This window comes from Porites lutea, chromosome 4, assembly GCF_958299795.1.
Source record: "Porites lutea chromosome 4, jaPorLute2.1, whole genome shotgun sequence".
In the NCBI taxonomy this organism is placed as follows: Eukaryota; Metazoa; Cnidaria; class Anthozoa; order Scleractinia; family Poritidae; genus Porites; species Porites lutea.
In genome coordinates this window covers 42,932,575-42,956,771 of record NC_133204.1, presented here as the reverse complement: position 1 = coordinate 42,956,771, position 24,197 = coordinate 42,932,575, and the positions used below count along the sequence as shown (strand labels likewise).

The following is a 24,197-nucleotide window of genomic DNA, read 5'->3' as shown; positions in this document are numbered from 1 at the left end:
GCGCGCGTGAACCAGCGTCGTTTTCGCGGGAAAACGCGATAGCCGTCGTCATTCTACTGCTGGTTCTTAATAATGAGAATGCCATGGTGGTGAAAACAAGTTATCAAATGACAGAATTTTTTTTTCATTTTCTTCGATAAAGATAACAGTGCTAACTTTCTCCGGTCAAAAAAGGTGAAAAGAAGCCTTCCCAGTCCCTTGATAAAGAGAAAACAGAGGATCCTGGGAACGAGCACGTCACCATTTCTACGAGGAGAACGCTCTGGGAACGAGTTCATATGATATCAAATAGCTATGTACCTGCAAATAGTTCAGCGATCTCTATCACCACCTGCTGATGTTCAATTGATGCCGCAGGAATACCTGGATCCAACGGTACTTCACATTCCGCCTGAAGCAGCAAGAAAAGAACAAAATTTTATCATTCTGTTTAGATGTTACTGGACAATAATTCACTACAGGTTACCAGCAGCTGATAAGGTGATATTCGGTTGTTCAGAGCGCGTGACGTTCTATAGGGAATGTGCCTTATGTCTTTATGGTGTCCATAACTTATAGATAGATATGCTCGTGGATAGGACGACACTTAAAAAAAACAGTTCTCTGAGGAATTTTACAAGCTAAAAAGGTCTATAACTTGTGTCTCACCAGATGCGCAATGACTCTATCAGTTGACAAGCCATGCCGGGAGAGAATGGGCTCTAGACACGCCCTCACACTCTGATTTGGTTTGACTTTTATACAAAGTGTCACTCCATCCGGGAGCTCTAGTCTGCAAAACAATCCCAGTAAGACGCGTGATTAGAACAGATCAAGGAGGTGGTAGCAAGGTCTTCAACAGAACGATTATTGCAGATTTGTCTAAATGATCATCAAGCGCGTCAGAGCAAAGTAGGAGAATCATGCATGGTGTAGGAGCTCGAGATTTTTCGTGCCCCCCAACAGACCAATTTCGATATATTAAAATTCATCCTTGGCTGCGAGGCTTCAAGGGGGAATAAAAAAATTCATCTTGAGGCTCAGTAATAAATAACACACTTCTCTTGTTTTATTCCCCAAAGCCTCGGAGCCACGTATGAATTTTAACATACATCGAAATTGATCTATTGTAGACGAGCCTTGACATCACAAACAAAAGGCAAATATAAACCCAAAGCTTAGCCTACGAGCGGCTGCACTTCGCCCCTGAAAAACGAAAAAAGGTGGGGTACTTCCAGTCGGTGATTACGGTCACAAGTAGGCTACTAAAGTGCGACTACTGGATGGAAATGAGAATAGCCTGGCACCAGTAAGCCAGAAAACAGTTTATCTACGGCCAAGGACAGCGTAACGCATCACTCAGTTTATGCAGATAATGATTAACGGCAAAATGAATGGATGAATCAATGAATGGTTGGATGGATGAATAAATGAATGAATGAATGGATGAATGTTTACCTGAACAGTGTTCTATGTTCCAGTACCACCTCCCTGCCGCCCATAATGGACATGTCTTCATCAAGTTCCTCCAGAGGTACAAGCTGTAAAATCAAACAAAAATAAAAAAAAAATGGTCGGCCCGAAAGTTTTTTCTTCATCAATCCTATTAACAAAGTTATTCAGTGGCAATTCATTCATGGACAACCCAATGCATGCATTTTCTCCCTTGTTTATAACAAAACACGAAAGAAACAACCTAAAATAAGACCCGAAAATAAGGCAGCCCCGAGGCGTTTACGTTTTTCAAAGGCTTTTTAGAGGGTCTTATAAGTAGGAAGGGAGGGGGGAATTTGCGTCTCAAATTCCGACTCGGTTTACAACTGGAGAAAAATTTGTGTGGACAGTTTTCATCGTGAAAATGATAACACGAGTATTTAACAGAAATTCGCGACAATGCAAAACCTCTAAATGGGCAACTTTTAAGACCAACAGCAATGAAATATACTTTTATACTTTTTCGGACAATTCTCAAATACACTCTTCCGGAAATTATAAGAAAGGCTGTTTCGCCCTTCCAACTTGAGGGCTTACTGTATTCGGACAGTTTTCCAGTATATATTCGGACAGTTTTCCGGTATGAATCAATCAAACCAACTCAACGCAGAGAGCATGAATTATAGGTGAGACCACTAAACTAGCTCGATATAAGGCACTCTTACTTGGGAAAGATCACGAAAAAAGATAAATAACAAGCATCGAAGTGTTTCGTGACATTACCTTGTCTCCGCCACCAAGATACACTTCATGAGCAACCAGCGAGAGGTGTCTCCTGTCGCACAAGTGTGCCAAGGCTTGGCGTAGTGTCTGTCCTTCCTTACACAGCAGAATCGTGGATGACTGGTCGGGTAACACAACTCTGCAGAACTGAAATGCCTCGCTTTCTCTTCTTTGGTCTGCATGTAAAGACTAACAATGTGAAACGAAAGGAAAAATGGTTAAACTTCATCAAGAATTGTTCAACTCTTTGTTCTTAGCAGTCCAGGATACATATGTCAACTATTGAGTCGGTGGAACAAACTCCGAAAAATAAAGTAACCAGAACCAATTGCACTATCCAGCGGATGGCGTTAACCAATTTGAACTACTGTGGCCAGCTCTAGTTGCGTCCACTTTTATAAACTCCTTAGGAAATCGCTTACAAGAGCTTTGACCGTGACTCAAAACGTTAGCCACGTACTAGAGGGTAGACATGATATCTAACGTTTTTCGATACAGTTTTTCAGGGCCCATACCGATATTTTTCAATCGCCTTAAAAATGGTTTTTTCGTTGTCCGATCGCTATGAAATTTTCACCAATAATTGGCTATGGATTGAAATTTCTGAAAATGTAGTTTTGAGTAAAATCGATATTACTATGACAACAATAAACAAAAAACTTTGAAATTGATAAAAGCCGAATTTTGTGCGATCTAGACCAGCTAATGATAATCCAACACTAGGAACTTAAAGTTTGGTGTTTAGCAAACAACCTCTGTAAAAGGTAATAAAATTCTGTGTGTTTGAATTTGAATAAAACAAAAATATATTCACACCGTAAATTTTCAATAGTCGTGATAGATTATTTAATAAAAATGTTATAAATGACTCAAATTAATCTCAAGGGAGGGTCAGAATACTGCTTAATGTCATATTTCGATGCTGGGAGATTTTGGTGTATTTTCGATCTTGAAAACTAACCCGTTTTCTCACCACCTGTATAAGTGCAACTTCGTTCAAAATTTGGACTTTTCGCGTTATTTTGTATATCTCTGAAACGACTCGAACTCGAATTTTTTTCAAATCTCTTCACATAATGTTCATAATGTATATAATAATGTCTGAAACTTTCATTAAGATTGATTTACTGCAACACATTGAAATTTCAAGACGAACCTATCCTACGAACGGGTCAAAAATCCGCGCTACAACATTCACTGTTTTGACGTTATGCTAATTTTTCCAATTGAAGCGGACCATACATATCTCCATGACTAGTGCATTTAAATGTAATCATTGCCAATGTTTTACATTCAAAAGAAGCGATAAATTCAAACTAAAATGTACTAGTCATGGAGATATGTATAGTGCGCATTAATTTGGAAAAATTCAAACATACATAATTTTTTACTTCTTACAGAGGTTGTTTGCTAAACACTAAACTTTAAGTTCCTAGCGTTCGATTATCAGTAGCTGGTCTAGATCGCACAAAATTCGGCTCTTATCAATTTCAAAGTTTTTTGATTCTTGTTGTTATAGTAATATCGATTTTACTTAAAACTACATTTTTACAAATTTCAATCCATAGCCAATTACAGGTGAAACTTTCATAGCGATCGAACAAGGAAAAAAACACTTTTAAGGCGATTGAAAAACATGGGTATGGCCTCTGAAAAACTGTATCACCTTAAGAGCCACCTTTGTTGATCAGGATTAGTAATTAATTCCACTTGAATAGCACGGTTATTCAGCAGATGGTGTGTGCGAGTTCAATCCGATAACAGTCTTCAATGGGATACGGTAAAACCATGGGGTCATGTCAACGGCTTAACGCGCGCGATATACACGCGCGATGCAAGCTTCGTAATAGGCACATTGTTCGTTTGCGTGACGCGCGAGGTAAAAAAAAAGAATATTTAAAAAACACGAACCTCGGAAGAGTGGCTGATATTCTGGAATGAATCTGACAACGATGAAATGGAGCTTCGAGCACTCCCGGGCTGGCTCCCAAATGACCTGTCACCTGTGTAAGGATAAAAACGTTATGAACATCTAAAGTACAAAAATCAAAACACTTGAACAAATTTTAATCGCACCATTGCAAGAGAGGAGGGATTAAGTCAAAGGTATTAAGTCTAAGACAGCTTAAAAGTTCAAACAAATTAATTCTCATGGCGATCAATGCTTGATATGGGAAGAAATTCAAGCGTCAGTGACAGTAGGAAAAAATAGCCGAGAGAAGCGTTCAGCGTTTGTAACTCACTGTGGCTATAAGAGTTAAATTCTAGCGTGTTGACGTAGAGATTTTCAGTCTTTCTTGTGATTTGAAACTTCAACATTTCGAACGTCCTCGTGGCATTTAAAAAAGTTGTTCACTAGGTATAAGCCGACAAATGATTTTTTTTCAGGCAATAAAATAAGACTAACGTCGCGATTTCTGTACCAAAAATACGGCGGATGTGCAAATGAGCAATCACTACTAACCTTTTTTGACGTGTTTGCCTGTAAAATCGAAGGAGGGGCATTATTAGTATTCAAGTACTCCAAAACAATAGCAATATCCTTTCTACGGCAGTTAACGACCATTAAGCTGGCTATAAATACCTAGGAATTGTTCCTTTAAACAAAAGAGTCTTTTTTTACTTGTAAACGGTAATGTTTCAACGGGATGAAAGAACAAATGGATCTTTAAAGATGCTTTTACTACATAAAGATCTCAAGATAAACGTTTTTTTTTTTCAATGAATATCTTGGTCGCAGGAACTAAATCATGCCTAAATGACTTTTCATTAAAATAGTGACTAAAAAATCGTAAGAGATGACATTACCAAGAATAATAAAGACAAAAACACGAAAACATATTGGGGAGGCAAGTGATACATTGACTTGAAAAGAGCATCGAAAGCTGTTTAAATTGAAGGCTAACTGAAGAACAGAATATTTCAAGTTCGCGATAAAATCCAGTATTAAACAAATGAAAATCATGTCTGCTCTAATTGCAACACAAAAGAATCTTGAAGGGGGAGAGTTTAACATAAAATATCGATATCAGCCTCACTTGGTAATACTAGCACAAAAGTTAGTGGCTAAGAAAAACAGAGTTAAAAATGCAAAAGCTCACAAGTTTTGAGACAAATAAGATAACTGTTTTTTTTTTTAACAACCAGAATAAGCCGATCTATTTTAAAAAATCTAAAAGCACTGCTGATAAAGAGACAATTGTCCTCTCCTATGAAAGAAATTTCGAAAAAAAAAAAAAGACCAATATAAGACGAAAGAGCAACCGCTAAAAAATATGTGTTTGGTATAAGAGCAGGGAAAAGATGCCTTGACAACGAGACGGCTCGCTCGCAAACCAATCGCAGGGGGAGATTAACCCTTTAAGTCCCAATGGTGACCAACATCAATTTTCTCCCAGCAATATTCATACCTTGTCAAGAGATGAGGTTATGAGAATTTATGAAATGATCACTAAAGAGAAAATGCTTTGATCTGCTATCAAATTCTCTCAACTTATTCTTAAAGGAAATGTATGGAGATAAGTTTGGAGAATTTATATGTGGATATTGGGGCTTAAAGGGTTAAGGGCCTCTTCACGTGAGCCCGGTTGACCGGGCTGGCCCGCTTACTTGAACCAATTTCACCTTGGGTTCATAATATGAACTGAGTTGAAATTTCTCATATTCAACCCGGTTTCCGATATGAGATAAGAACGAAGATCCTGGAGACGAATTCTGGCGCGGAAAGTCGAGAAACAAAGCAAGCTTTGGCAACTCTTATATCTGTGTAACTGCAGTTAAATGGGATGCTTATGATGTGGAAAATACAGCAGGCAAAGCAGGACGGTGTCATCCTGTTTCAAAGAATTCATCCCACTTTCATCCCGGTAACCGGGCTGAAGTGTTCATATGGCAAAATTTTTCAGCCTGCTTTCCGTGATATCGGTTGGAAAACCCGAGATCTCGTGAACCGAGCCAGCCCGCCCTCTCAAATGAACGCATTGGGGCAGTTTATACGAGGAAAAAATAAGACGCGAACTGTACCATTTATACGAGCACGTCTTATGTAAGACGAAAGCAGCTCGTATAAATGGTTCGCGTCTTAGTTCTGTTCTTGACTCGTTTTCATGTTAATGTTGCCCGTAGCAACGGCAATCCAACATGGCCGCGTTTCAAAGTTACGCCGTCATGTTGCGATTTGCCGCAGAGGCAATATTTTAAAGACCTTTTTAATGAAAATGGGGGAGTCTTCTCTTATGACAAAAACCCTCATTTCCCGCAGAATTATAAAAAAACAATGCTCTCTTGGAAAAGTTCAGAAGAAGCCCAAGAAAAACGGCAAGAAAGAGATCGACGGAGTGGTTTGAGCGTGACTTCAAAGCTATGCTGGAGGCGGAATTTGTTGCTTACTTCCGGCTCATACTTGAGCGAAGAAACAAATAAAGCTTAAAAGTCTTAGAATAGATGGTAACCCAAGGAAACGAAAACGCGTTGTAATTTGTAAACAACTTTTCCCTGCTAATGGCCTGCCAGTCCGCCGCGGGGCCAGCGCAAATTTTGCCGCCAAAAATTAACGTATGCGTACTATGTAAGACGCAAAGGTCATTTAAACGACGTTTTTCTCGTCTTAGCTAAGACGCGTCTTATCTAAGAACAGGTGTTAAGGGCTGTTCTTATACAAGACGCGTCTTAGCTAAGTCGCGTCTAATTTTAGACGAAATGTGCCGTTTGAACGGAAAGTTCGCGTCTTGTTTTTCCCCGTATAAATGGCCCTATTGAAAATTTTACAAAGGATTTAGAGATAACGCGAGATCTCGGAAATCGGGCCAGCCCGGTCAACCAGGCTCATGTGAAGAGACCCTAGGAAAGTACAAAAAAATAACGCGGTGAAGTTAACCGAGACAGGGTAAGCTCACAAGACACCAAGGAGATCTTAATTTACCTTTCCAAGGTAGAAAAGCTTTTTTTCTTTCTCCGTCTACTCCTTTAGATGATCGTTTGCTGCTGTGTTTACTTCCTCGGCTGCGGCGGACTGAGCGCTTAAAAGTAAAACAAAAACTCCTGTCAGTCCAGGATAATTAAACATACATACAGTACATACCATGTTTACAGGTAGCCATTACGATACCTGAAGGAGGATCATGAAGTTATCCCTATATTTTAAAGATCTCTCCTTACAGATAACCAACGCAGCCCAGAAAAGGTTGGCCACACCACCGGGGTCTACGTCCCCTTTTCTTTTTGAACAGTGGTGGGGGTTCCTTTACGCCCCACAACAACCGGATAAATGTAAGTGCTATGAGACGGGACATACGGTTTTTCGTCCTTAGCCGAGAAGCGAGAAGACAAGAAAATTATACCGTTTGCAGATGTCATTACAAAGGCAGCAATTTCTTCTCAGTTATTTGAAGACCCTCGGCCCGAGTGTTTGTCCGGCCGCGGTTTCAACTCGCGACCTCCCGCTCAGCAGACCGGCGCTCTCCCAACTGAGCTAACCAGGCCGTTAAAGTTCAAGATGCAAATAAATACTGCCTCAGTCCAGTGAGTTACTTCTCACTGTTGTTTAAAGTGTAAGGAAATTATTAACTTCCTAATATGCGCTCTTCCTCAACAATGGAATGATTAAACAGCGGTGTTACGGGCACTTTACCCCACTGTTTTGACACCAACGCCAAAGGGAAAGTTTAAAACACCCATGCACATAAAGTGAGGACGCTTATCCTCGCATGAAAGAATCACATCACGCACAAAAAATTCTTAGCTTTTCACGTCAGCCTATTTTCGCATTCAGGTGAGCCTGCATCGGATAGCAAGCGTTTTCACGCGAGTTCGCGCCAAAACGTTCTCGTTACCTAGGCTACAATCAGATTTGTTTCTGACCTCTTCAGTCTTAAGCTTTCACTGCATTTTCCAGCGAAATCTTGAAATCTTCAATTTTTGGCCTAATAAACTAAAGCTACCCACATACTGTGCTCGCAAACTTTGGAGAAATTATTGACTGAACAATTTGATCATCACTTGTTATGAAAGACTAATTAATCTGTGATTGGGCTGTTTAATGGGAAAGAGAGAGACAAGAGGGCCAGAAGGCTCTTTACTGCTCTCTAACCCTCTCCCCCAACCCCGCTACCCACGCATCTCTCCACACCCCCCCCCCCCCTCCTCTTCCCACCACCAAGGAACCGTGTTTATAGCTAGAGTCAGGAGTCTATGAAGTGATGGACTGCTGCTACAGAGCTGCTAGGGTACAGTTCATTTTATTAATCAAATTGTGGTTTATCTATTTACCGTTATTTCATAAATTTATCAACAAGATCAAACGAATGCTTCTATGAAAGGATCCAGGTTTTAAATTACTACTCCATTTAGTTTGATTTTCAGTAATACTATACCCCGGTCCCTCTCGTTAAAGAGAAACGGGGAACAAAGGGAATAAATAGACGTTACCGGTATCAGGAAAAAAAACTTTAACTTATTAGTTTTACATATTTTGTTTACCTGTCCTTCAAGACTAAAACTGCTTCTACTGCTGCCGCTGGAAAATTCTGATTCCTCAGAGGACGGATAAAGAAAAGGAATCTAGAAAGTCAATGTTATGGGCAATCTTGTAGTTATGGTTTATGGCGTTTTAAATTCATTTCATTCTTACAATTTATTTCAAGTTCAAAAGTTAAGTTGACCTTCAAAATACCAGTACAACGTAAGAGCCCAAATGTGTCTGATAATAAAAATCCAAGCATGCAAATTTTTAACACTAATCTCAAAAAAAAATTTTGATGCTCATTAGGAAAAACTGTATACAAATTGAGAATTTTATCTTCGGTGGTCACTTCCTTTATTCTCACCATCTAAATGGTTTTCACGCAGTGGTATTATGAGAAGAAATTGAATAAGGTCTTGATGAGGGTTTATAGGCTTAATAAAGCGAGTAGCAAATCATTCATACAGTTATAATTAACTTGTTTTATCAAGTATTTAAAAAGAAAAATTAAACTAAAACGTTTCTTTTAATCATATTTTTCTAACTTCTTCTTTAACAAAATGATTGATATTAGGCTCAGTAAAATAAAAACTAATGAAAAAAAAAGAAGAACTACACGACTTACGTATTATTTTATTGATTCAATGCGGTATCAAAGAAAACAGATTTTAATGTGTTGACATTTCTTAGTTTTATCATAACATGTACAAAAAATGAAAATGACAAGAATTTGCCATTTTCACCGAGACCAAAATGCACCTCGTTTACCCACTCTCCCAAATTTCCCATAACCATTGTTTCCAATATTTACCCCCAGCTGGTTGCACCTGAAGCTTCAAGGGTACTTTTAAAGTCAAGTGCTGTAAGCATGGGCAGATTAAGGGGTTGGCCAAGGGGACTAAGGTCATACCCTTTAATATTTTTATAGACTTCTCAGTAAGTATTTCAGAGTATCTAAATAGCTGTCAAGTTTCCCGGCCACCCCTTTCTGAATTTAGCACTTCCCCCAACACTTCCTATAAGTGGATCTAGGGGTCAGCCAAGTGGACTGCACCCACCTTTCTGTAGAACTACATGTACATATTAAAGAAGAAGGAGAATTCAAACACCAGAAAGCTCAGAAAAATTTCTGAGCTCCAGGTGAGAATCGGACTTACAACCATCTGAGTTCTAGTTCTGATGCTCTAACCACTGAGCTACTGGAACTCTAATGGCAAGTGTCCTGGCTGTCCCTTTATGAATTGTCTGGACCCTGCCCCTGCTTCCTACCTTCCAAAAGAAGCTGCCTCTTGTTTTCAATTCTCTGTTCTCTTCTCCCTCTTCCCCAGGGAGGGGTGCTCCTTCCAAGTCAGCTGCAAGGCTCTGCCTGTAAACATCAGACTTTAGAAAGCGAGGGTAGCTGTCAAATTTCATCAGCGTGTAAACCTGGAACAAACAAGTTTGTTCTCTTAACTCATGTTAGTCAGGGTAGGTCTTACCTTAATAGGCCATTTCCTTGTTCCAGAAACTCTCACTTTCAAAACGAGGCTAACTGCAAAACCTTTCTTGTGAAAATGAGTTTTATTTCCATGAGAACAAAAAATTATTTGCACATTAATGGCTTTGCGCTTTGTCTAGGTTTGGAACAGGGGCTTAGGGCAACTCCCAAAATGGCCTCTTTCAATTAAATAACTTACAGAAATTATTACAAATTTCACATAAGGAGTTTAGTTCAAGGTATGGCCAGTTTCAGGCAGACCCTACAATTAGAGCTGTCAGAATACTACAAAGATTTGGTTTTATCAACTTCACTTGATAGAGAAGCTAAAGTTTCGAGTGGCATATGTGGTTATAACAGCCTTACTTATCACAAGGCAATGTCATAAATAGACTGTCTCCATTACAATGAACTCTTTATGACAGAAACTTCACATGGAGACTTTGGAGATTTCAATAACTGTTTAAACATAAGCAGATTTAATTTTATGAAAACATATATTTTTTTTCAAACCTGTTGTTGCTGAAGGCGAAACATATCATTATTTGGGTTTTGTAGTTGTTCCTCGGCATCTTTCACAGCATTGCTGTCAATATTAACAGGCATTGGAGCATTAGGCGCAAGATGGTTGTGGAAGATGTTCTCTGCTTCAAATTTCAGCTGGTAAATGAAAGAAGGAGAAATGAACAATCATGTCAATAATGTGATAATCACATTAATACCATAAACTTCCGCTCTGTATAAGGGATTACTTCATAAGGGGTTTAGGAGGGCTTATAACCGTACAGGGGCTGATGAATCCTGAACGGAATAGCCCTTTATTGATCCGTCAATGTAAATTACTAAAATACTGGTATATGATTTGTGATGTTTTTGTTACATGTTATAACTGAATGTTAATAAATTATCATTATCATCAGGAGGTCTAAAATCTTCACTATGTATTGAATAGATTGAGAGGAACTTGCTCGACCATTTTCAGATGGTTTAGTTGCTGGGAGGTGAATTCTACCTGCATGCAAATTATGGCGATAAAATTTACTGTGGACCATGCAATTTTATAGTGGCACTGGTCATTACTGATGTTAATACGGTACAACCAACCTGTTCAAACTCAGTGAGGTTTCTAAAGTTTTCACATGCAATCCAGAAGACAATGTTTTCATCACTGAATTCTTTCTTCAAGAACTCCTGTGAGGAAAAAGAGAAGGCTTTAAGATAACAGTTTTCTGATAAAGAGACATGTATGAAACATGCATGAATGGCTCAAGGAACATACCATTTCTCACTTTACTTTGCGACACTTTAAAAAAGTTGCGAAAATAATAAGAGCCACCCAAATTTGCATGCACAAAAACCATTCCTTTTCCTGCTTACTGTGGATAATACACTGCCGTTACTGGTGTACCGTAAACTGCCGCTTATAAGCTCATCCGCTTATAAGCCCCCCCCCCCCCTGGTTATAGGCCCACCTACATGCAAACAAAAAAATACATCCGATTAAAAGCCCATCCGGATATAAGCCCCAGTTACAGTTTTGATTTTGTTTAGAAATTTAACTGAATTCGATTTATTGCTGCCTTTTTAAGGCTTCAATTGTAAGAGTAATGTTGTAAGAGTAATGCTGTTGCTCATTTCGAAACATTTTTTTTCGTCTGCTTTAATATAAGCCCATCTGGATTCAAGCCCACCCAAAACCCCTTACGAACTTGAATAAGCCCAGGGATTATAATCAGCAGTTTACGGTATTTCAAAAGTGTAGTAAAGTACATAGCAAGGGTATTAGCCATTTTGAGATTGCACTGGAGACCAGGTCATGATGGTTGTCAAAGTGCATTGTGGGACTGTTTTGGGGAACACAATTTCAACATGGTGGCAAATTTGTCCCCCAAAACAGCCCCACAATGCACTTTCACAACCATCTCGACCCGGTCTCCCGCGCAACCTCAAAGTGGTGAATACAGCTTTCACAAACTCAAACCCCATGTCATTTCTAGACATGCATATGAGACCACGGACAGTGCTTATTGAGGGGTAGTTAAGTTTGCTGACCAATACCCTCACTGAGGTTTAAGAAGAAGTTTACCTCCCAGTGGTTAGAGGTCGGTATCAGAATTCCCTAAGGATATCGCTTTGAATCTAATCATTGACTAAGATTATTTCAAGTCAAATAGAGCATCTTTCTCAATTTGACTCACTTTCCAGGATATACCACCAATAAGCAGTTGAAGTAGTCTCAGACTGTAAGTAAAGAAATAATGAGGCCTGTGTTTATTCTGGGAGATACCCAGTTGTGTGCATAGATAGTTCACATTGCCACTAAAACATGCCTTAAGATCCAAAAATGCCTTAACTGTTTGCATACAGGAGGATAAAAACAATGGAAAATTCAAAAGCCGTTATCCCATGAAGTGGTCATGGTTGCTTAAGAGAGAAGAACAACTGTAGTGATTACACCATGATATTTTGGTGTTTTGGATCAGGATGGGTGGTCATGTATGACAAGTGGTCCCTTATGAGAGGTGGCCGCACATGGAAGTCGAGACCGTATAATAATATTACTATAACTGCACAGTACCTTGAAACAGCCCAGACCGGCAGGATCCTCCATCAGCTTGTCAAACCCAAGAGCCCAACGACTCACGCGACCATCGACTTGTGACATGTCACCGGGCATGCTACTTAAACTATGAATGCTCTGAGTGCTGGAACTGATGCTTTCAGTTGCATTTAAGTTCTTCTTTACTAATGAGCAACCTAGGACTGTAAGGGACACAAAATATAATTTTCTTTAAATGACAATTTTTTTTATTTTCCAAGCATTTTAAGATCAACTTAAGTTCCTGTCTCAATTTGATTTAGCCATTGTTATTTTTTCATCTTTGTTGTTTTCTGTGATCAAAATTGTACCAGAGTTGATACAAAAGACTCAAGCTTTTATCATTCACAAAACCCTCTTTCAAAATCACAAGGTTTACTGTAAAATGAAACCATTTAAGTTGTGAATTCTATTTTTGTGATTCAAACAACAAACCACTGGATGATAAACAGCTCATATTCACTGGTTACATTGGAGTGTGGGTTACTCAGAAAACATTGATACATCAACAGATTCCAAATTAAGCAGTAAATTGCCTGCCAGCGTTTGCCCAACAGTTGTCAAAAAAATAGCAACAACAAGAATATTCATGTTGTCACAGCACCTGATAACAACTCAGGGAATGGTATAAATAATTTTATGACACTGGTGATACTGAATTTATGTTTTTAAATCAAGTTCAATAAAATGAAAAAGATCTGTCACTTAAAGAGAAGTGCTATAGCACTAAGGTCTTTTCACAATCAAGCAATACCATTTCCCATGATGAAGGCTGTACCAGTGACACTTGCACACACTGCCGTGAGTAAACTTCACCTTTCAATTATTATTTTTCATATTATAAAATGTATAAATAGCCAGCCATATGTCTTTGGATTACAGTTTTCTTGGAAGCAAATACTACTTTAGTCCAATAATAAGAAAGCTGTCATCTGAGGAAATAAAATTTTCAATTTCAGATGGCTGGGCTACAAGCAGTTACAAATTCAACTTTTGTTACAGCAAGATTTTAATGCTCCTGTCATGAGGTCATCAGAATGGGATCATGTGATTGGAATTAAGAAAATATTTATTTCAGTTTTGAACTTAACACAAGCATGTATATATATTGCTAACACTGTTGAATGATTCGAGGCACATTTACTCAGTCAAGAAATTAAGGTTAGCACATTAATACCAAAGTATGCAAAAATATTACCACTGGTACATGTAATTCAGGTTATAATTTAATTTATAGGATAAGATGAAGAGAAGGAAACATTAGCCCATAGAAACTGAATAAAACATCTCAACAAAACTGTCAAACCACAGTTTACAGTTGTCAAAATCACAAAAACCACAAGCTAAAACGATCAAAAAGGGCAAATTTCAATAAATTTAATGTTCACTCTAGTTTTCAACATAAGTAATATTGTGGAGGTCATTGAGATAGATTTAAAATAAATTAAACGCAGAAGTGTTAGGGTTGGGTTGGACCTTTTTATGAATGGACCAAAAGAGCAAAAATGAAGAGAGGATATGCGCATACAATAAAAACCTGAAACCAACATTTTTTTATCAAGAAAAAAAAAAAATGAAAATTTTACTGTCAGAAAAGGTAAACCTGACAAGCACTAATTAAACACATAACCAGTAGAAAATGAAAATGAAAAACCCCAGATTATTCAAGAAAACCTCTCTTTAAAAAAAATAGTTCAAACTTCAAAGCTTAAAATCCAAGTTAGTGTCCCTCTTGAAAAGCAACTCATTACAGGGTTTTCAACAGTTTTTGAAGTAGGAGTTGCGTTTATTTGAGTAGGAGTTGCAAGGCCCGGAGGGTCTTACTCTCTAGGGGGGTCTGGGGGCATGCCCCCCCAGGAAATTTTAAATTTCTAGACTCTTGGAGGCGCATTTTCCCGCATTTTGAGACGCAGAACTAGCAAATTTTAGATATCGAAAATACTGATAAATTTTGATGCTTTTAGTAACTTTATTAACCACAATATTAGGGTACGCTTTAACCACATTATTACCTGCAGCATCCTTTTTCTTTTTCTTGTTTGTCACTGTAAGCGACCACATCTCCCGTAAACCACGCTGTCGCTTTTCTGCCATTTTGCCGTGTTCTTGGAGACGAAATGTGGCGTTTTATATAGAGAGCTTCAGAAACCGCTAACTTCAATGTTCCCTGTAACTGAGACCCAGTCTTCGACTCGTCCTCAACGTTTACTCAACGTATGACGCAGAGAACTTATTTTAAAAGCAGACTCAAGATGTTTTGGCGAAACTCTCCAGAAAAATTTCAAGTTTGCTTGCCCGCAACAGCTTTGTGAACACTTACCACTTTTTATCAAAAGTTTTATTTGTCATATAATTTACCTAAGGGAAAGTAGGCGTCGTAAATCAAAAAGTTGCCGTCGGATGCGACGGCCGACGGCTGATTTTGAAAACACTGCATTATCACTGACTTTCTGGCACCTGGATCGGCTAATCACAGATAAAGAGGCCTTTTTAAAAGTCCAATTCCAGTTGTGTGGGATGACTAGATTTTCCTGTCAGGCAAGTAACCTCTCATGTTAAGTTGTCCACTGAGCAAGTGAGCAATCAGCAATGAGCCAGGCACGTCACCTTCTCATAATTAAACATAAACTTAAAGATACGCTTTCAATGACCCCAGACAAGCAACCCAGCAAGGAAAATGCTGGAATTCATGTTTTTTGATGACATTGCCCTGAGATGCAAGATAAATACCCCTTCTAATAAAATGAGAACCTGCAATTCAACATACAACAAATGCTTAGAAGAGAATAGCTTTAAGTACATTATAACACATGCACTTACCAATATCAGAATGAGCCAAGGACTGAAATATAACAAAACAAGGATAAAGAGGTTATAAATGATGCAAGTCTGAGTCAGAGAGTCAGAGTCTTGAGTCAGACAAGTGTTTGTATTACTAAGACTGCCTTGTGTACCCTACAATCACTTGTTAACCCAAGGCATATCTTCATTATTGTTGTACATATGTCATATGAAGTGTGGCATCTGACATATAACTCCACAAACCTTGGAGTCTTGGAGTATGTCAGACTTGTCATCAATTTTACTCCAGAAAATTTAGATTAGAAAAAAAGATACAAACTTTTCTTGGTGGTGATACTAGTTGTCATGTCAAGAGTGGGAGACAACGAGAACATTGATGCATTAAACATTTATTTGTATATTACTACACAAAAAAGTCAACTAATTTAAATTAATCATTCCTAGGATCTTGATTTATTTTCTAAAAAGAGGCTGTACTCCCAAAGCCATCTTAAGGTAAGATGAACATGTATCTACAAGTATTGTCTCAAAACAAGGAGCCACTCTTGAGAAGCAATCCCAGGAAGTGATCTAATAACTAGGGAGGAATTTGTAAATCTGCTCTTGAAGAGCAGTTCCACTGGCTGTTTCGTTGAATAAAAATAATTCAGAAATTATTTTTAATTAATTATATTCATGTGAGTCGGCAAATATTACTGAATGAAAGCACTTATCCATTGGAAGTGTGAATTTCATATGTCATTAATTTATAAATAACTATAACAACAGAGTCTATGATCTTTACAACCACTGGGGTGTAACTGTACAACTGTATAGAACTTATAACATTGCTTAAAATGCAGCATGATTTTCGGGAAGGCTGAAGTGTTTTAACAATGAAATTTTACAATAATAAACAACACTTTGTTCCTTTACTACACTGTAGTTAGATAGCTTGGCAAATTCTAAACAGTTTCTATTCAGACAACTCTCATGAGAAGTGAAAATGTTTTCACTTTATCATAACTGTTTTATCAAATGCTGGTATGTAAATATTGAATACTGCCGACATACAGTCAACAGAATTCAGGCTTTTCCACCGGAAAAACCCTTGAAATTCCTTACAATAACGAATTAACTTTGAGGAATAAAAATAAAGGTAATGTTATTCAGCAAGGCAAGAATTTTTTGCCTCTAGCTTGAACTCAATTAGCCATTTTCAAAAAAAATTATTAAGGTTTGCTGCTTTTGTTTCACTGCATGACTACATAGTATTGTTTTTGAATTGAGCTATTGTTCATGACACAATTACAAAAAACAAGACACTGACCTTGAAAGGCTCTTAGACATAAACAAAGCCAGCTGCAATTCAGTTTATGCATTTTGTTTTGGGCATACGTAACACATAGCCTTGATTAGTGCTCCAGTGGTCTTCAAATGGAATGCAAAACTCAATGACATCTCAGTTATGTTTACAAATTTCATTAACAAAAACCCCAAGGGAATGCCAAGTAGCTTGCATTATCATTGAATACCTGGATTAGTCTATTGCTTGAATGATCAATACTTCAAAGGGGAAGCGAAGGACAATAGTTTTACGACCAAAATAGCCTACCTGAAGCCTAAGACCAAAATAGTTTATCTGAAGCTGTCATGAAAATGCTCTCCACTAAAATTCCAATTAGTTGAATTTGATCATCAAAATTGAAGTTGATACTGTTTATCACTTTCAAGAATCTCATGCCAATATTTATTACAGCTAATGATCGTCAATTTGTTTAAATTCCTAATAAGTCCAATATTTTTATTCTGCATAATTCAGGTTAAAGCAGTGGTATACAAAAATATATCTTTGCTACGTCTAGTATGCCTCATCTAAATTTCTTCCTTTTTATCAAGGTCTTAATGAATGAATATCATCAAAGAAAAGAATAGAATTTGCTTCCTTAACAGATACATGTAATTTTATATTACTATTTTAAATCATCACATTATTAGGAGACATCACTAATTGGATGAAATATCTCACTGACTTAATTCTTTTCACTGAAGTTGGAAAAATATCACAAAAACTTTTTTTATTTAGCATATTAATGTAGCCTGAACTTAAATTAACCAGATGTACTTGGGAAAGTTATTATTTAAAAACAAAAACTGTAAAAGAGTTGGACACAGTTACAACAATATGTATTCCTCCCCTTATAAAGGCAAAAGACATGATGTTTAGAACCCTTGACACATGTTTCACAATATTGCACTTAAGCTGTTTATTTTAAATGATTTTTGTCAAAATACAATATATGAAAGCAACGTACATGTAGTAAACCACAGGCAAGAGAAAAAGAAAATTCAAAGCAACCTTATCCATTAAAAGATATTTCCCAACTACAGCAAGTAACAGTGTACAAGTAGAGCTATGTGTTTAAAGACTACTTATCCTTTCTAAAAAATAAACAAAAAATAATTACTATTAATTTTATTAACAATGTATGTAGATGGTCACACTGATGAAATATTTTAGGCAAACTTAAGCTTTGTTACCAAACGAGGTTCTGAGTTTACCTGTAAATTTTACTGATTGCGTCTGAATTTAAAAGCAAGTTATTAAAAGAAAAAATCATGTTCCATCGGCTTAAACGTTTAGAAATATTATGAGACTGGCAGAGATTTCGTTCAGGCACGGGTTTTAGCTTTTATGAAGTCATTACACATTGCTAGCAGTCACACAGGTTGACAAAAAACTTATGCCTCAAAGCATATTAAGTTATCGTATAGACATCAGGAATTTGACAAATTTTTTAACTTAAACCAATTCTTGACTAATTCAGCCTCACACATTACAGACTAAAACAACATTTTTTATTTAAACAGATTGTAAAGAAATCCTGGATTAATAATTTATAACATTAACTGCCTTATCCAAACAATCAATAATTAATCAACTAGGACATAATTATATTCAACAATTTCACCTTCACTCACTATGTAAGATGCCTGATGTAAAAGGCAAGCAAGTTTCCTATTTCAAAACTTAAACTAAACATAAAAAGCGTTTGCACTTACACTGTATTATAACACTTGTAAGCATTTTAAAACATTACTGTTTGAATGTACACAACAATAAGTAATTTTTGTTGGGTATTTGTGCTTGCCTTTGCTTTAGCTTTTGCAAAAAACATGGCAAAGGTGATGCTGATCTATTCCTATTGATTAATCATAATAATATTGCCTTTGCAAACAGAAATCAATTAAGAAGTGTCAACATTTTATTGTTTCAAGTTCAATCCCTACCTAAAGTGCCACTTATGCAAATAACAGTTGAGCAATGTTTCAACAGCAGTAATTTTAAACCCATCACACATGATTTATGTGTGGCAAAATTTGTCCCCTGATCAAGATGCCAAGTCAGTTTCAAATTATTAGTATTCTGCTTGTTTAACCCAACTGTTGGAAAGCAGAATTCAGAGAAACAATTACGTGGATCTACTGAACTTTGTAAGGATGTGTAAAAAAACAAGGTCATATCAAATAATATTGATTCAAGATGGAAAATTTCCTTGAGCATCTTCTTTTTTTTTTTACTGTGACCTGAACTACTGTATTTGGCAGTCATGCACAAGTTTGAGGCCAAATACAAGTGTTTCATCATTCATAACAATAAAATAATTTAATTGTGCTTCCATTACAATTATATACCACTATCAGCAAAGTTTTAGCCAGAAGGGTGTCCAGCGATCCCACGGACACCCATTTTTGGAAGATATACAAGGAAAATTCACTTAATCAAGGGAAAACATGCCTTCTGGACAGCCAGTTTTCAATGTCTGCCTAAAAGCCTGACTACCAGGCAAGGCTCTACTCTTGAAAAAATTATAAGGAGACCAGTGCTCTGAACCTGTGAAATCCAGGGTACAGTAAACAGCATTTTGATTTCCATGCAAAAGCTAAGATTTCCTAGTCACCCAAGGGCAGAAGTAAGACACCTGGGGTGCAGGTACAGATAGAGTACAGCCCCTTCATCTGACTGAGTCATCACTGACATTGAATTTCTGGTGCTTTAAAATAAACATTTGCACCAACATGTACCGTATACCATTGTGTTTATTAGTCACTTGACTCATGAAATTGAGGAATATTCAAAACATTAATTTGTGGCCTCATTGCAGAGTACCTGTGTGGGAAATGTTGCATACTGCACTTTGAATTGAACACAAAATTTAACTGTTGCAGGGCCAAATTTACCAATCTGGAGCATAAATACCATTAGTATGTCAGTTTACAGCTGTGCTTGATAATAAGCTAAGCTCACTGTAATCAGGACCCGTACAGATATTTGGATTTAATATTCAAGATTTTTTCCACACTTTCTTCAAAACAATAATTTCTCTTTCTAGACTCAAGGTTATCAAATACATGATCAATGGAGCTATTTTCATGGTGTGCTGCAAACATATGGGTGAGTTTGAATAAGACTTGACCAAAATGAAAAAAAATCTCTTCTAAAGCATTTTTGTCGGAGCTTTGCAAAAAAAAGAAGAAGATTTTTTACCATTTTTCCAGACTTAATCTACATTACCAGACATTTTCCAGGTCTGGAAAATTGCTGGACAAATGTCAAGACTTTTTCAAGAATTCAAGACTCTGTATGGACCCTGTGTAATTTACTGTAGATGCTTACCTCTTGAGAATTGCTGAGATGTCTCTCTTTAGATCCCATCTGTTCGCCTTCTGAGTTTCTGCGAGGTTTCCTTAGAATTCCAGATGGCACTGCAGCCAGTGGATCATAATGTGATCCCATTGAAAACTGCGAATCTACTGAGCTCTCACGAGAATGAAATGATGAGACACTAACCACTGGGGGAGGAGGTCTCCGAGAGTTACTTTCTTTGGAGAAAGTAGCACCATTAACAGCTTCAGTGTCATTTTGAGGGTAAGAATCAGATCCAATACCAGAGTCATTTCTCTCGGCAGGATGAACTTGCTGATTGAAGGATATAACTCCTTCTTGTTCTTTGTCCATTTCTCCTTTTTGTCTATGTTTGGAATCATTAGGTGAAATATGTTTTATAGACTGAGATGACTGAAGATCTTGCTGAAGTCCATTAACTGCCTGATTGTTTGCAAAGTCAATTGTCTGGGGTTGACTTGTTACATCATTGCGGTGTCTAACAGCATCTGACTCTGATTGACTGGATGACAATGATGCAGACCGTACTCGCACATTTGTGAACACTTCCCCCTCACTACTTGTTCCACCAGATTCAGAGCCTGTTCTCTCCTTAAACATTCCAGTAATGGTCTTTAGAATGGTGCTGGATGAACCAGGAAATTCAGCACAGCCACCGTCTACTCCCAGAGGGGTGCACTGTATTCTGTACTTTTCAGCTACATGTTGGTGAGTCTCATGACTTCTCAATTCAGGATCAACTGAGAACACATGGCAAGAACAATTCACAGTACTTTGCAGATCAATTTTGTGGTTATTTTGGGCATGCCAGCTGTTCAATGGGTTAATAACTTTCTCTGGTTCATTACTTTTTCTAGTCACTATCCCAAAGACCCTTTTATCGTCTGAACAGAGCGCAGTGAAGGCCAGCGACTTCAAAGGGTACGTGACAACAGATCTCTTCTCGCTGTCAACAAGTTGTATACCTGTCAATGAAATTTCCATGACGAAAATATTGTGAACTTTCTGCTGCGCTCTGAGACGGCGTACACAATTACGAATCGCGGTCAAACTTGCGGCTGGCAAACTCGATGCAGCCGGCAACTCAATTGAGCCTAAATAGCCGACAATCACTCGCAATTCCGGTTCAAAACCGATATCCGCTGGACTGTGATTTCTCAATGGCGTCATAGTTGGATAGAGCAGCCGTGATAACTGTGGAGAAGACGAATTTGAGCCGACATCTCCATCGCTGGAACGTCTGCTACTGGCATAACTCTGGGCAGGGGAAGAGCCCGGGAAAGAACTTTCTGACCTTATGCTTTCACAAAACGATGCTTTCAGCTCTTCGTCACTCACGACCTCTTCCGCGGAAATGAATTTTCCACTGGAAAGAGTTTGGCGGAGTTTCGAAGAATCCCCGAACAGTTGCCCTGACCTCAATTCTTCTACGACTTTATCCACTCTGTTGATTATTGCCTCTTCGACTACTTTTTCTTCTGAAATCTCATAGTTGATTTTATCTCCATTCACCGCTGTTCTTTGAATCTCAGCACGCTTTCGAACCCCGAGTCGAACCATCCCGTTCGTCGAACTTGCTATCAATTTGACAACTTGTTCATGAGGTGTCTTCTGTACAGAGGTTCCATTCACTTCAATTATCTGATCACCCGGCTTCAAACCAGCTCTGTGAGCGGGGCTTCCCGCTAAAATACAACTTAGCACGCATGGTCCTTGGCTAGAAAGAGTAAAGCCAAAACCTTCAGGTTTCCGGTACAATTCTACAGTTCGAATAGGAATCTCCTTGTACAGCGTTTCAGTTGACGGTTGCATTGCGTAAGGAAATTCCAATTAGATTACTTTGCACATATGAAGATTTGTTATTGCTTCTAGAAAACCACATATTAAGGCACAACCAAACATTAAGTGATTTCTTTATCAAGCCATACCAATGCAGCCATAAATGCCCTCCAACCACATAAAATCTCGACCGCCGAAAATTAAAAATAACAAAGACGTTCGTCGATGCACATCTATAGGTCCACACCTCGCAAAATGTCAATAAATCTCTCACTATCTTCCATATTGTCCGCCTCTGATGAAATGAACACTCTCGCAGATACTTAACGGCTTGTTAGGTTCTTTAAGTTTCCAATAAACTCGAAAAAAAGCGATTCACAAAGTGAATTGTGTGTATAAAAAAGAATTCGAGATTTATTGTTTGAGCAAAGATTAACGTAACTGACTACGTCACGTGGGAAGGGAGGAAATTTACGCTTTCTGATTGGACGGTTATTGATTGGTTGTATATAAATTTGCGGGGGCAAAGAGTTCGTGACACTGTCATTTGCTTTTCACAAATACATAACAAATATACAAACATTTCAATTGAAAACTCAATACAGCCGCTTTCTCTTAACTTGCTTTTCTTTATCGTCTTTTTCATCTTAGAGAGAATAAAGATTCTTAGGATCGATTCAAAGCGAAATGAATCATTTCGAAGATCGGTAAATTATTTTAGCCTAATTGGCAATTAAGGCAATAATGGATCGCAAAGAAAATATTCCGGCATATCGTAAAATATTCTGCGGAAGCAAATAAACAGTGAAAATTGCTTTTGAAGCATTTTATTGAAAGAGGAATTGTTGTTGGTATAAGATTTTTAAGATTAGGTTAAACAAATGTCAACGACCGAGCTGAGATTAATGGGCGCAATGTAAAGTTTAAGTGAAATGACCTTTCTTTCTGTTCTTTTGCTGATCTTCGCTGAGGGTCCCAAAAAGAACCAAAATGTAAAGTCCTTTATTACCGTCATCCCAACCCAAATTTTCGCCCAATTCCGTAATCCCGATGGGTTATCATCGGCTGTGATCCTCTCGGGGGGAAGGGGGGGGGCACTTGGGTATTTTTTGGGTGGGTATGTGCCGCCCGGGACTCCAAATTGGCACCCCGTTGTAAAAAAAAAAATTTCCCTAAAACTGATACCCCGTTCTAGAAATGGGCCAATTTTTTATACTCCGTTCTTGAAAGTTTGTAAATTAAAATAGCCCTGTTTTTTTTAGAAGATATTTCTTTATTTGTTCGACTTATACATCAAATTAAATGCTTCTTCATAATCAGCAACAATTTTAAGCAGAAGATAAATGGTCGCTTACAAAACTGGAGCTCTCGTACGTTCGAAATATTATACCCCGTTCTAGAAAACGCCTCTGAAATGGATACCCCGTTCTAAATCAGGAGCTTCAAAATGACGACCCCATTGGGCGGCACATACCTGTATAGGTAATGTATGGGAGTACCCCCCGGGTGATCCTAAATTGGAAGGTCGGGGGCGGGGGGAGAGGGTTACTCGACCAATATTTGGGTATAGGGGAGCCGCAGAGGGTTTGAAACCCTGACTCTGTTTAGGACAAAAGAAATCCTAAAATACATATCCTGTTTAGGACGACACCCTCCATTTTATCACCCTGTTCAGTACAAAGGACAAACTGCACGCTGTCTTGTTTTATAGCGGTTTATTAGCAATTCACTGTGATGGGAGCAAAATCACGTTAAAGCCATCATGCTTTTGTTTACTTGAAGTACAAGCAAAATTCATCAAACAAATCAAATCAATCATGCAGGCAGTACCCTTCGGACAGACTCACAAAATTATACACCTTGTTTAAGACAGAGAGGTAAAAAACTTACCCTGGAGCTGCACATCCCCGTATAGGCCATATATGTGAGATTATCGGAGGCGAAACGAAGAGTGGAGGCCAAGTATATATTCAAGGTTATACAATTTAATTGTTAAAGGAGATTACATGAGCAAGGCCTAAGGTCAACTAAACTATAGAACAATCATATCAGGATATATATGTCGAGCGCGGTTACTAAGTAGGAGGTTTAAGGGCTAATCCCACATCCCCCTTTCTAGACATTTTGGAACTTCTATAAGAATGTCTCTGTGCAAAGTTCTTAAATAATAGGAAGCGAGCAAATCAAGTATTTCGATCACGAAACGAATCACTTATAA

General features: G+C 38.0%; 1 protein-coding gene across 2 annotated transcripts in view; it reads right to left on the bottom strand.

The window, feature by feature from the left end:
* LOC140933682 (regulator of G-protein signaling 12-like) overlaps positions 1–22,421 on the bottom strand; it is a 29,514-nt gene extending 7,093 nt beyond the window's left edge. The window contains exons 1-14 of one of the 2 annotated variants that reach the window (XM_073383290.1): positions 20,192–22,421; positions 15,553–15,574; positions 12,712–12,896; positions 11,238–11,324; positions 10,647–10,793; positions 9,926–10,081; positions 8,674–8,754; positions 7,118–7,214; positions 4,661–4,678; positions 4,108–4,199; positions 2,197–2,385; positions 1,438–1,520; positions 649–772; positions 301–391 (exon numbers count right to left, since the gene is read on the bottom strand). In XM_073383290.1, coding sequence (XP_073239391.1) covers positions 301–391; positions 649–772; positions 1,438–1,520; positions 2,197–2,385; positions 4,108–4,199; positions 4,661–4,678; positions 7,118–7,214; positions 8,674–8,754; positions 9,926–10,081; positions 10,647–10,793; positions 11,238–11,324; positions 12,712–12,896; positions 15,553–15,574; positions 20,192–22,012 — 3,193 coding nt within the window. In that variant the 5' untranslated portion in view covers positions 22,013–22,421. The remainder of the gene's footprint in view (positions 1–300; positions 392–648; positions 773–1,437; positions 1,521–2,196; positions 2,386–4,107; positions 4,200–4,660; positions 4,679–7,117; positions 7,215–8,673; positions 8,755–9,925; positions 10,082–10,646; positions 10,794–11,237; positions 11,325–12,711; positions 12,897–15,552; positions 15,575–20,191) is intronic. The other variant, XM_073383291.1, reaches the window with a different exon arrangement.
* Between the last annotated feature and the right edge of the window lie 1,776 nt (positions 22,422–24,197).